The sequence below is a fragment of the Petaurus breviceps genome, unplaced genomic scaffold (genome assembly GCF_028583685.1).
Source record: "Petaurus breviceps papuanus isolate PSGF00001 unplaced genomic scaffold, PetGlider_PUasm1.0 567, whole genome shotgun sequence".
Classification (NCBI taxonomy): Eukaryota; Metazoa; Chordata; class Mammalia; order Diprotodontia; family Petauridae; genus Petaurus; species Petaurus breviceps.
The window spans coordinates 8519732-8533532 of NW_027186383.1; the positions used below are offsets into that span (position 1 = coordinate 8519732).

The 13801-nt window shown below is 39.8% G+C and overlaps 1 protein-coding gene across 2 annotated transcripts in view; it reads right to left on the reverse strand.

Moving 5' to 3' along the window:
- Window positions 1–13801, reverse strand: part of GIGYF2 (GRB10 interacting GYF protein 2) — a 170969-nt gene that overhangs the window by 118723 nt on the left and 38445 nt on the right. The window contains exons 2-3 of one of the 2 annotated variants that reach the window (XM_069103229.1): window positions 11880–11936; window positions 3617–3699 (exon numbers count right to left, since the gene is read on the reverse strand). In XM_069103229.1, coding sequence (XP_068959330.1) covers window positions 3617–3657 — 41 coding nt within the window. In that variant the 5' untranslated portion in view covers window positions 3658–3699; window positions 11880–11936. The remainder of the gene's footprint in view (window positions 1–3616; window positions 3700–11879; window positions 11937–13801) is intronic. The other variant, XM_069103231.1, reaches the window with a different exon arrangement.

A 13801-nucleotide genomic window follows, 5' to 3' on the forward strand; every position in this document is an offset into this window, starting at 1 on the left:
TTACAAATTTTCTCCCCATTTTTCCCCTACCTACCGCTCCAAAATAGCAGTCCCACAGGATATCCCCTCCTCCAATCTGCTCTCTCCCATATTTTCTCCCATACCCCTTTTGACTTTTCCAGTGGATCTCTATGCCTCAGTGCCTATATATATATATATTACTTCCCAATTAGATGTAAAATAGTATTAATAATAGTATATATATATACACATATACATACATATATGCATATATATTTTTTGATATTTGGTTTTAAAACTTTGAATTCCATATTCATTCTCTTCCTTCCTTGTCACCCACCCTTACTGGGAAGACAAGCAGTTCAGTATAGGTTGTACATGTGTGGCTAATGCAAAACAATAACATAGTAGATATACTGTAAAAGACTGACTATATTTTCCTCCCTCCTATCCCACCTCCCACTTGTTCTATTCTCTACTTTGATCCTGTCCCTTTTCAAAAGTGGGTGCTTCCAACTTCCCTCCTCCTCAGCCTGCCCTCCCTTCCATCATCCCCCCTCTCATTGCCTTCCCCCCCCTACTCTCCTGGAGGATGAGATACCCTATTTAGTGTGTATTTCATTCCCTCCTAAAGCCAAATTCAATGGGAATAAGATTGACCCATTCCCTTTTGCCTTCCTGTTCTTCCCCTCCCTTGTAACCATTTTCCCTTGCCTCTTCTGTATGAGATAGTTTACCCCAATCTGTCTCTCCCCATCTCCTCTCATTATATTCCTCTCTCACCTCTTAATTTCACCTTTTAAGTATCATCCCTTCCTGTAAAATTGGTCCTGTGCCCTCTATCTATGTATACCTGTAAACATATATACATATATTCACATACATATTCATATACCCATATACCCTCATATATAGAGTTATATATATTTCTATTTCCTTCAACCACTGAGAAAAGTTTCATCAGTTACAATTATTGTTTTTCCATGTAGGAATGTTAATAGTTCAACTTTGATAAGTTCCTTATGATTTCTTTTCCCTTTTTACCTTCTCATGCTTCTCTTGCTTCTTGTACCTGAATGTCAAATTTTCTATTCAACTCTGGTTTTTTCGGCAAGAATGCCTGAAAGTCCTCTATTCCACTGAATGACCATATTTTCCCCTGAAACATGATACACAGTTTTGCTGGGTAGGTGACTCTTGGTGATCTAGGTGATCCCAGCTCCTTTGACCTCTGGAATATCATATTCCAAGCCCTTTGATCCCTCAGGGTAGGAGCTGCCAGATCCTGGGTTATCCTGATTGTGTTTCCACAATATTCAAATTGTTTCTTCCTGGCTGCTTGTAATATTCTCTCCTTAATCTGGGGATTCTGGAACCTGGCTATAATATTCCTAAGAGTTTTCTTTCTGGGATCTTTTTCAGCAGGTGATCGGTGGATTCTTTCAAGCTCTATTTTGCCCTCTGGTACTAAAACATCAGGGCAGTTTTCTTTGAGAACTTCCTGGACGATGATTTCTAGGTTCTTAATTTGATCATGGCTTTCAGGTAGTCCAATAATTTAAAAATTATCTCTGCTGGATCTATTTTCCAGGTCAGTGGTTTTTCCCATGAGATATTTCACATTGCCTTCTATTCTTTCATTTGTTTGAATCTGTTTAACAGCATCTTGATTTCTCATAAAGTCATTAGCTTCCATTTGCTCCAATCTAATTCTGAAGTAATGATTCTCCTCAGTGAGCTTTTGAGATTCTTTTTCCATCTGGCAAATTCGACTTAGGCATTCTTCTCCTCATTGCCTTTTTGAAGCCTCTTTTGCCATTTGAGTCAGTCTGTTTTTTAAGGTATTATTTTCCTCAGTCAGGCTGTTGACTCTCATTTCATAATTTTCTTGAATCGTTCTAATTTCTCTTCCCAATTTTTCCTCCTCTTCTCTTATCTGCTTCTTAAGGTCCTCTATGGCCTGTAACCAGCTTGTATTTTCCTTTGAAGCTTTTGGTGCAGGAGTTCTGACTTCACTGTTTTCCTCCTGTTCCATGCTTTGCTCCTTTTTGTCCCCAAAATAGGACTGTAATGTTGGAATCTTCTGTCTGCTTTGTTTCCTTTGCCTGGTCATGTCGCCCCTCAAGTCACTTGACCCCTGGGCTTTTTGCCACAGTAGGACTCTGCCACCAGACAGGGGAGTTTTCATCCCAAACGCTGGGGCTTTCTCAGCTGCCGGAAGTATTAGATGGGTGCCCTCTCTGAGGTCTCCACACACTCTGGCAAGCTGGACACACATCCCAGGACCTCCACCCTAGATTGCAATCCAGATCCAAGAAGGTTAAAACAAGAGCGATTATGGTGCTTGGTCCCTCTACACTCTGCAGGCCAGGAGCTGGTGGCGCTGGCTGGCTATACTGGTATCTCAGAGGCTTCTCACCCTGGGGGCAAAAGGCACACACTCCCACTTACTGGGTCCCAAAGTCCAGACTGCACTGACCTCTCACTTTGTCCTTTGCATCTATGTATTGATAAATCTGGAAAGGGCCACAGCTGCTGCTGATCTGGAGTCCCTCAAGCCAGTGGCTGGTCAGGCCCGCCCTGGGGCTAAAGCCTTGGCTTGGGGCTGGGCTCGGCTCTCAGAACACTGCTCTGGCCGATTCCTGCCTGCCCGAGTGTCCTCAGCGGGAGGTTAGCTTCTCTGTGTCATTTTGTGGGTTCTGCAGCTCCAAAGTTTGTTTAGAGTCCCCTTTTCACATGGGTTGGGGAAGGTGGAAGCCAGAGCCGGGGAGAGGTTGTGCTTCTACTCCGACAACTTGGCTCTGCCCAAAATACAGATCTTCCTCATTCCTAGGACAATTTTCCATCTATTACAGCACTTTGGCTCTCAAATATGAAAAACATAAAACTCCTACCACACACAAGTGCTTATGCTCATATTTAACAAACAAAAACACAGCACCTGATACCATAAAAGGGGTTACATTAATTGAATGAGTACTGGATTATTATTCAAACCATGATAGAAAGAACGTAATGATCAATTTACAGGAGGAAAAAACTAACCACAATATATTACAATAAATTAAAATTCTATGATAAAGTCTATATTCTGAATATAAGCAACTATGAAAGTCAACTTGAAATTATTTAAGTATTGATCATTAGTAGTAATTTTTAAAAATAACAAAATTAATACAGTATGTTTCTGGGCTTCTTGCCCAATTTAGGAAATTCAAACTACTTAATAGTTTGGATGAGAATAACATCTATGAAAATAAAAATCATTATTAAAATAAGTTATATGCATTCAATGGTGAAAAAGAAATCTTTTGTTATTAATCAACCTTTGAGTTCTTCTAGATCAGTACACTCCCCCAATAGCAAAGATAATCAAATGCTGGTTATGAGATCTTCTTGGGTCTTATAAAAGCATATTAATTTTTTCATCTAAGTCAAAAGTCTAAGACCCATATGCAAAAATAAAAATATTTTTAATTTCACAGATTTTTCCAAGAATCTTACAAATACTGTTCAGCTCACAAACTTCTCCTATATATTAAATGCAAATATTATAGTATTAGTAATAGTTGTAACAGTCCCTTGAGAGACAGAAGTTACATTTCCCAAGATCATTCAATGCTTAATTCAATTTAAATAAAAAGGAAAAACTCACCATTCGGGCCCAAAGTTAAGTGTCTGAGTTTCTGCTGCCATTCTTTCAAAATTTTTACAGGAGATTTTTTTAATGTGAAATATCTAGAAAAAAAGAACATCATCATAAAGTTAGTCACAGAGCTGAGACCAAGCTCAAGTCCTTTTTGTAACTAGAGAACTAGAAACCTACTTAAAAAGGCAGAAATCTTAGAGAAGGGATCACAACCTGGGATCCTGTTTAATATTTTAATAACTATTTCGGTATAATTAGTTTCTTTTATAATTGTATGTATTTTATTTTTTGCATTTATTCTGAGACAGGGTTCACAGGCTTCAGACTGCCAAAAGGGTCCATAAAACAAAAACAGGTGAAAAGTCTTTCCATTAGGGCAGGCAAGGGTTGGTGCCACCCACCCTCTAATTATTATCACAATGACCGAGATTTTCAATCCCCATTTATGACAAAATAGCAGGCAAGCACCTCTAACAGTTCATGCCAAAATTAAATTGCTGTTCAGAACTCAGAATCTGTTTGCTCCATAAAAATGTTAATATCAAAGGCAGTCAGGTTCCCAGACCAAACCATCAATAACTCTTTAATGATGTATGTACCATACAGTAGTGATGTCAAAGAATCACAGAGTTTGAGGATCTCTTAGAGCTGGGCAAGTCAAATTCTTTTATTTTACACCAAAGAAACTGTAGAAAGAGGAACTCACTCCTCAGGCTCTAAACCATTGGCAATGGCTCTCAGATCTATGACAGGGCATTAAGGGGCAGGAGAGGCCAGGAAGTCTGGGTTCAAGCCCTTCCTCTGCCACGGGCTAGCAGTGCGGCCCTCAGTGAATCATGTAGCTTCTCAGTAGCCAGGCAGCTCTCTTACTTGTAGGGAACTGATCAACAAGTATCTATGAAACATCTGCTATATACCAGGCAAGTACATCATTTAACATGAAATACACTATGGCTCTCAGTCTTCTCTGAGGAACTCCTTGCATTCTGGCTATGATGGTGTCAGGAAAGGGGATAGAGGGTATTAGGAATCCTACACATTTCTGATTACCTATAACAATTAACTTAGCTCTTGGTGTTTTTGTAAAATGAACAAGGAAAGACATATTAATGAAGGGCATGATGAATTGTATCAGATTTTACATTAGTCCTACAAAAGACACCAGAAAACAAAACAGTGTAGCTCAGTGGCATGACCCTCATGTTTTCCTGACTGGGAAGTGGCAGCATTGGTCTTACCACAATAAAAAGGCAACAGGAAACATTATTTCATAGGACATTGGTCATCTCATATCACAGTGTTTCTGGTAAGTTTTTGCCAAAAAAAAAAAAAAAAAGACTGCAAGGAAAATATCTGCAACTTCTATGCCAACATTGGTACCACAATATTGAGAGGTAAAGAAAAAGCACAAAAACACTCATTAAGACCTTATAAATTAAATTTTAAAGTATTTAGCGCTCAGTAACGTCCAAGCAAAAGCAAGCTTAAGGGAGGACAATATGAAACAGTGAAAGTTGTGACTCAGAAGAAACTTAAGAAAGGCAGATGGCAGACTACACAGAAGTTTCACACCCATAAATTACCAATATCTTCTTCCAGAAACAAGTCAGAAGGCACTGAACAAGGTAAGCAAAAAAATAAGACCCATTCTATTTTAAACAGAAAAGAAAGGATTCATTCCTGATGTGGGAGCAATTTCTAAATCAATTCACTTTGTAAAGTCAAGATTATTTGCTGTTACAACAAAGATTAAAGTTAATATAAAATAAGGATTTAAGAGACACCAATAATGATGATAATCAGGCAGTTCTCTGAAATCACTTGGAAGCTACCTCCTTCTCCCTCCCTTTTTTTCCCCCACTTTTTTCCCCAATCACTCAATCAGTAATCAATAAGCATTTTATTAAATACCTATTATATGCCACACACTGGTCAGGAACACAGCTGGGGGGGGGGGTGAGTAAGTTGGTTGTGAGTAAGTTGGCTGTCTCTGCTTCAGGTCACCGAGTAAGAAAATATAGAAAGAGAAGAGGGCTCAAGAAAGAGCTCTGGGAACACTCCCAATCTATGCCATGGACACTAACAGACCCAACAAAGACGGCACAGAAATGGTGTGGAGTCAGAGATTCGAGACGTTGCACAAAAACTCAGGAGAGAGCATCTACAAGACAGTGATCAACAGTGTCAGAAGCTGAAAAAAGTTCAAAAAGAATGAGAGCTGTTCAAGAAAAGGCCAAGGCGGCTCAGTGGCGCAGTGAATAGAGCACCGGTCATGGAGTCAGAAGGACCTGAGTTCAAATCCGACCTCAGACACTTGGCACACTTACTAGCCATGTCTTACTAGACTTGGCCAAGTAAATCATTTAACCCCAATTGCCTTGCCTTCCCCCCTCCAAGAAAGGTAGGAAAGAAGAAAGGAAGAATGAAAGAAAAGGCCACTAGATCTTGCAAATAGGAACATGTGAACTTTGGAGAGAGTAGTTTCCACCGAACAATGAGGCCAGAAGCTAGTAAAAGAAATTAGAAAAGAATTCGAGGAAAGTAGAAGAAATGAGGTTCTACACTACCTAAAGGGGAAGGCAAGAACAAGCGAGAGGGTTTTCAGGTATGGAGGAGACATGAGCAAGTTTTCAGGAGACAAGCAAGGAGCCAGACCTGGAAGTTCAGAGAGAGAGAGTGGCAACAACAGCGGCCAGTGAAAGACATGCTTAATGGGGCCTGTAAAAAAGGTGGCCTGACCCCAAGGGGAACGTGAACCACCCAGCAATAACCCTCATGGGGCTGGTCTCCAAAACAACCTTATCCACCGTCACTACCCCAGCCCAACTCCCTCCTTTCCCTGTACAGGTTCCAAAACTTTTCCCTTTCTGTGACTGCCTGCACGGGGCAATTTTAACCTAACCACTCTCCACTCACCCACAGCTACATGAGGGATACTCATGTGTCCTCAACATGCCCTGCCCTCTAAACTTCCTCTCTCACATTATGGATTGGACAGATGCCTCACTCCCCAGGGACAGGTTCTGTCCCCTAAAACAGTTACCAGTCCATAAAAGACCCACGTTGCTTTGGTTCTGAGTGGGAAAGAATGAGACAAAAAGAATGAACACCCATGGGTGAGGATTATGTTCTGCATCAGAAATCTCACTATACTACCTTTCTTCCAAACCTCCTGATATTAGCGTCAAGGCCACCATCACCTTTCCAGTCAACCAGGTGCACAAATCGAACACCATCTTTTACCCCATATTACCCATCATTTGCCAAGCATCTCCTTTCTACTTCACAAGATCATGCACACATGTTCCTTCTCTCTTCTCATGCTGCCCCCACCCTGGTGAAGGCCTTTTCACCTAGACTACTGCAATGGACTGCTGGTTTATATTTCTGCCCTGCTCAAGTTTCTCCCCCTTCCAAACCATCTACCACAAGGCTATCAAAGTGATTTTGCTAAAGTGTAGGTGTAGACATAGCATTCCTCTATTCCATAAATTCTGATGCTGAAGTCTTTTGACTCCAGGATCAAATATTCCATCTTCTTCACATCCTTTTATTTTTGTGTAATTTTTATGACACACATAATGAAGACATGACCAACCATGATTCTAAAGAATTCATGATGCAATGTGCTAACTTGACAGCAAGATGACGGAGTCAGGGTGCAGAGTGAGACATATTTTGGACATAGCCAATCCAGGAATTTGTTTTGCTTAACTAGACGAATTTTGTTTTGTTTTCTTTTTCAATGTGAGAAGGAGGAAGAAAGGAAAGAAAAAAGATTTTTATTAAATGAAATTAATTAAATCAAAATAATAATAGAGGTACATGCTCACAATTTCTTGCTGACAGAGAAGTACATAATCAAAAAACAATAACCCTACAGGAATTTGATCCTGACCGCTCCAGTTGTTAGCACCTTCCCCCCACCCTATACCAGTGACTTTATCTTTTCATTTTGGAACAAATATGTGATTTCTTCAATAGGAAACTGTACCAAACAACAGTCTATCTACAAGAATCCAAACAGTGTTTCTCCATTTCTCTCACTTCCCACCACCCCTCCTGTAAAGTAAGTACAGTATCTTTTTGGTGTTTTCTAAGAGTTTTTGTAGCCACCAAATCCAGAAACAGATTTTTAAAAATAACAAATAAAGGAAAAGTTATGAAGTTTCAACCAATCTTAAACTTTTCACAAAATAAACCTTCCCTGGTATCCAATGGAATGTAAATAGAGCTAGCTCCTTCTGGTACCCTAGAGATATCAATCTTAGTTTCTAACATGCCTTTAATAATAAATTTATGGCTGAATATAGGCAAATAACATGACAGGGACAGTTATAATCTTGATTCTAACTCAGAGGAACTGTCTCTGCAAATTAATACCTGTACAACCTTGGATAATTCATTTCTCAACTCTGAGCCTCAGTTTCCTCAACTGTAAAATAAGGGCATTGGACTAGATAGCTTCTGAGGTCTCATCTCTAAATCTCAGAGCCTACAATATAGCCTTGGAGGATTTCCAGCAACATTTCCTTTTTCAGTGACTTGCCCAAGGTCACACAGTCAGTATCTCTCAGGGACAGGCGGCAAACTCAGGTCTTCCTAACTAGGAAGCTAACACTGCACTAAACAAACACATTCATGCTGCCTCTTTAGATTTGTACTAAAAATGTTTTGAATTTACTTCTCCATACATATGTAGTTTCCCTTTAAAATAACATAAACTTTAGAAGTTAAATTTTGGTTTTGTCTTTCCTGGCACATAAGCATGCTGATGAGATGCTTAACAGATGAACACCATGCAGCACTTCCTAGGTGTATTAAGGGGTGACTACTTGCCTCTCTTTTGCTCCAAAATTTTCCTGGAAACCCCCCTCCCCACCTTGGGCAGCAGAAGGTAATGTCCATAGGCAGTAGGGAATCGTCCAGTAGACGGGGAGTGATTGAAGATAAGTCAGAATTGAGATGGTGGGATGGGACAGTCTGCAGGACAATACAGGATGGACTGGAATCACTTGTGCACATGGAGGAGTTGGCTGTGACCAGGAGACGGGCCACTTCATTATGTGAGACAAGGGTGGAGGAAGAGATGGGGGCAAAAGGCATCTGAATGATATGAGATGAGGAAGAGGAAGCTCTATGTGAAGAGCTTCAGGTTTTTTCAGTAAAATATGAGAGAAGATTCTCAACTAAGAGAGTATGAGGAGCTATGAGAAGCTTGGGGAAGGATCAAAAGGTTTGGAAAAGACACTGTAGTGAGTGGATACAGGAGGTGTTAACGGTTTGCCTTGCCACAGTGAGAGCCCATTTGAGGGGATATTAACAGAAATTTGTAGTGGACCCGGTCAGCCTGGGTTCATGATTTTCTCCAGCTCTTTTCAGCAATCCAACACTGAACTCACTGGGGAAATAAGGGGCGTATCCTGAAGGTCAGCAGGCAGTGTACAATAGAATTTCGATTGGCTGGGACATATAGGTTGAGTGAACCTCAAAGGAGGAGAGGTTATCCAGTGATAGTGGCATAATGAGAGAATGGAAGTAGCAATGGGGAACAAGGAGGAATCCAACTCCCTATCCCTGAGCAGTGAATTGAAGAGAAGGAGTAAAAGGGCAACCAGAGTTGAAAAGAGTGGCCAGGAAACTGTCACCAGGACAGTATCACGTCTTAAAAAGGGCCAGAAGATGAAAAGAGTGAGAAAGAAAACAATTAAAATGAAATCTAGTTCATGACCTATGAAGCAAGCATTCCAGGGAGCACATTGGAAGGGGTAGATAGTTTTAGTACAGGGGTTTTGGGGGGCAGGGAACAATGTGTTAGGTGGAAAGACATGGGAATAAGGGATGGAGAACAAATTTGACTGTTCATCACAGAGGATACAGAATCACCAGGATGAGAAAGGTATGGAAGTTTGTTAATCACTGAGGAATGAGTTTAGGTAGGTTATCTGTAATGTCCCTAAAAGTCTGACCTTAGGGTAGAGTCCTTTCACAGGAAACTGGCCGAGATGAAATGAATGAAATAATAAAGCATACACTGAGCATTTACTATGTGCTGGGGGTGGAAAGTAAGCCAGTTCCTGCTCTCAAAGAACTGATGTTCTAATGAGAGAGATGACACCCAGGGAACAAGATCTCTCCCCTGCCCATTCCAACAAAAACTGCTGGGAAAAGCATAAAGCAGTCTGGAGAAAAGCCATTTAGACCAACATCGTATGCCAAAAAGAGCTCTAAACAGACAGAAAAGGTCTTATCATACAAAAGGAGGGGCAGGGAGTTCCCTGAGAAAAAATTATACCAAGAGATAAAATGGGCAAGTCTGATTACATGAAATTGAACTGCTTCTGCACAAACAATGCTGCTAAAATGTAACAGTTACTCGAAGAAAAAATCTTTGCAGTAAGTTTCTCTGATAAAGGATTAATATCCAAGACATACAGAGAATTTTTAAAAAATATATAACAAGAACTATTCCACAATAGTGGTCAAAGGACATAAAAAGGCATAAAAGATGAAATTTAGATTGTGAAGAGCTTTATGATAAAAATGTTCCCTAAGTAATTACTAATAAAAATGCTAATTAAATCAATTCTGAGATTCAACCCTTATCAGATTAGCAAAGATGAGAAAGAAAATTGTAATTGTTGGAGTGGATTTGGGAAGATACTATTACTAATGAACTGGTGGTAGAGGTGTGTCCTGGGGGAGCCACTCTGGATATCAAACAGAATGAGAACTCCCAAACTCACTAAGTTGTGTGTATTCTATGACCCGGCAATACTGACTACTAGGCTTATACCCTAAGTCTTAGGGGTATGAGGACACAGGCGTGCTGAACCTGCAGCCTGGAGGCCACATGTGGTCTTCTAGGTCCTCAAGTGAGGCCTTTTGACTGAATCCAAACTTTCCAGAACAAATCCCCTTAATAAAAGGATTTTTGTTCCGTAAAACTTGGACTCAGTCAAAAGGCTACTCCAGGACCTAGAGGGCCACATGTGGTCTCAAGGTCGCAGGATCCCCACCCCTGAGATAGAATCTGACAGAAGATCCTCTACATACAAAATATTTATAGCAACTCCTTTGGTTGTAGCAAAGAATTGGAAACTAAAGGGAGTGATCGTTGATTTGTGAATGGCTGGGAAGAATTATAGAGTGTAAATGGAATGGCATATTAATATGTCCTAAGAAATGGTAACAGATAATTTGAGAAAAACATGGGAGAACTTATATGAAATGATACAGAATGAAGTGAGCAAAACTAGAACAATTTATAAAACAGCACATCTTTATAAAGAGAAATGACTTTGAAAGACTTAAGAGTCCTCATCAATGCAACTGACCAGGACTACAAAAGACCCAGGGAGTGTGTCACACAAACACACATCTTGAGACAGAAGTGATAGACTGTCAGTGTCGAATAAGAGAAAGCCATTGTCAGACATCACCAACGTGTGCAGGATTTGCTTAAGTATGTTTATTCGTTATAAGAGTTGTGTTTTTTCCACAATGAGAATGAAGAGTGAACAAAAAGAGTGGAACTAAAAATCCTAAGGCCAAAAGATAAGTCACAACTATTTTTTTTAATGTACATGAAATGAGAAGTTCAGAATGAAAAGGACAAGCAGGACAGCACAAAGTCACAGGCTAGTTATGCGTGTGTGTGTGTACACACACACACACACACATTTAAAGCAAGTTGTGTGAAACAGAGAAGTGATTTCATATTCACTACTCTTTGTTCTGTTTCATTAAAGTGCTCGTTCTTTAGATTTACAAATTTAGAATTTTTAAAATGACGAATGAATTTGATGTCATTTCATGACAAATGTCATGAAAGAGGGATATTTACTATTATCTATTTTCCAAGAATCTTCACCTATTTACCTAGTAGACTTTTTACCTATAGATGACTGTTTAAAAATCAAAACTTTTACCATTATCAATTCACTTTCTCATCTTCTGAAGTTGATCATTTAAAAACAATTTAGGCAACTAGTACAAATTGGCAAATATCAGTAAGAAATGGAGTCAGATTACAATACTCAAAAGCATGTTTAAAGTCACAAAAGTTCAATTTTCTTTTAAGCTCACTACTGAAAACTTCAAATGATTCACTGAGGAAAAATATCATAGGGAAGAAATGTTTTTTGTCCATATTTTAAATTACCTAACAAATAGTCCCTTGCAGTAGCTTTAAAAAAAACTCCCACCTTCAGGTAAGAATATTATGCTAAGGCTCTATCCTTTACCCATTCCCTGTGCTAGGCTGTACCTTTACTCAGGATCTGTTGAAAGCAGGAACAAGCCCAGATAACAGGGAGCTTGGCACCTGAGAAATAAAATTCAAAAAATTAAAATTAAAGACTGTACAATTTCTTTCAAAAAATGCCAGACTGCATTTCAGGAAATACCTAAGGGTCAACTCAAATCATGGAAGCACTGTCCTCTCCTTTCCCTGACAAGGATCAGGGGGATCAAGAGTGAATGAAAGTTGCCCACTTCCCTTATGCGTCCTTTCTTCACAACTGGTTCAGAATGACACAAAGAGAAACGTGCAAAATTCCCTCCTACTAATAAAACACTTTACATAATAGCTGCCATGGATATAGTCACTTTACATATATCATCTCATCTGATTCTCAACCACAAGATGGATACAGTTAACATCTTCAGTTTATTATCTCACTGCATCTCTAAAGTACCTGTGTATATAAAATGCTTTAGCATACATTAATATGTAACAATAGGTCATTAAAGCCTTGAAGACAGTTAGAGGGGTCAAGAAATATCATTAACACTGCAGAAAGCTTAGACGCAAGAAAGCGAAACATCACCCAGATCAATTTAAGTGACATCACCGATGTGTGCATGATTTGTTTAACTGTGCTTATTTATTGCAGGATGAGAACCTAAAGTTCTGGGGTAGGTTTTTTATTAATGGGTTATTTATTTTCTTTTGTTTTTCCATCAACTTCATTTCCAAATCTCTCTCCTTCCCCTCCCTTGTATCAAAAATTAAAAGATGCCACATCACTGGCACCTAAGAGCATTTTTAATCTACACTACTCACTCCCCACCTCCACAAATAGGGACAAACTGTCCATTTCCCCATCTCCTCTTCAGGAGAAGTTTTGTCACTAGACCAAATGGAACACAAAGCACGACTCAGGTCTGCCAACCACAGAATTAAGCAATACTTTTCTCTACAATCTTGCTGTTGCTCCCTGACAGTCTCCCTGAAGTATTCTAGGTCTGTCACACATCATTCCACTGCTTAACTTGGGAATCAGAAGCAATGCCTTTATTACCACAAACATCACTCTGAAATGTATGTCAATTATAATCAAACCCTTCCCATCACTAAATTCCCCCATGGGAGCAGCTAGGTGGCACAGCGAATAGAGAGCATCAGCCCTGAGTTCAAATCCGACTACAGACACTTGACACTTACCAGCTGTGACCCTGGGCAAATCACTTAGCCCCAATTGCCTTGCCTTCCCCCCTCCAAAAAAAAAAATTATCCCATGCTGTCCTTCAACCAACTGCCCGGTTATATATTCGAGAAACTGTTTTCCATGTCAGATGGTGTTCCAGGTATGAGCCTGCAATCACTTAACAGAGAGATTGTGCTGAGTTTTAAGTGTCTAGCAGTGAACCAATTCAAAATATCGAACAGACATATAGAGCTGTTGGAGCTCTAGAGAAAAACAAGGGCTAATTATATACATGTAGCAGATATGTATATAGATGACAATTAAATCCATGGGAGCTGCTGAGGTCACCAAATGAGAATGCAAAGAGATAAAAAGAGGTCATGCTGGATTAGAAACACAGTAATAGGAAGTAACACGGATGAAGATAGAACAGAGGAGATGAAAAAGGCTCAATCAAATCAAACAGGAAGGATCAAGAATTTAAGGACTAGAAAATGTCAAGTAAACCTCCAAATGAGCGAATATCCAGGAGATAAGGGTCCTCAGTGTCAAATACTGCGGCTGTACAAGTCAAGTCTGAGGATTGAGAAATGGCCATCAGGTTTGACCAATAAAAGGCTGCTTGTAATTTTGAAGAGTGAACAGTAACCTGAGTGATGAGGCTGGAAGGCAGACTGCAAAGGGGTGAGAAGGAGAAGCCAGGATTCAAGGCAGATTTTTTTCTGAGTTTCACCATGAATGGGAGGAATACAGAAGGACA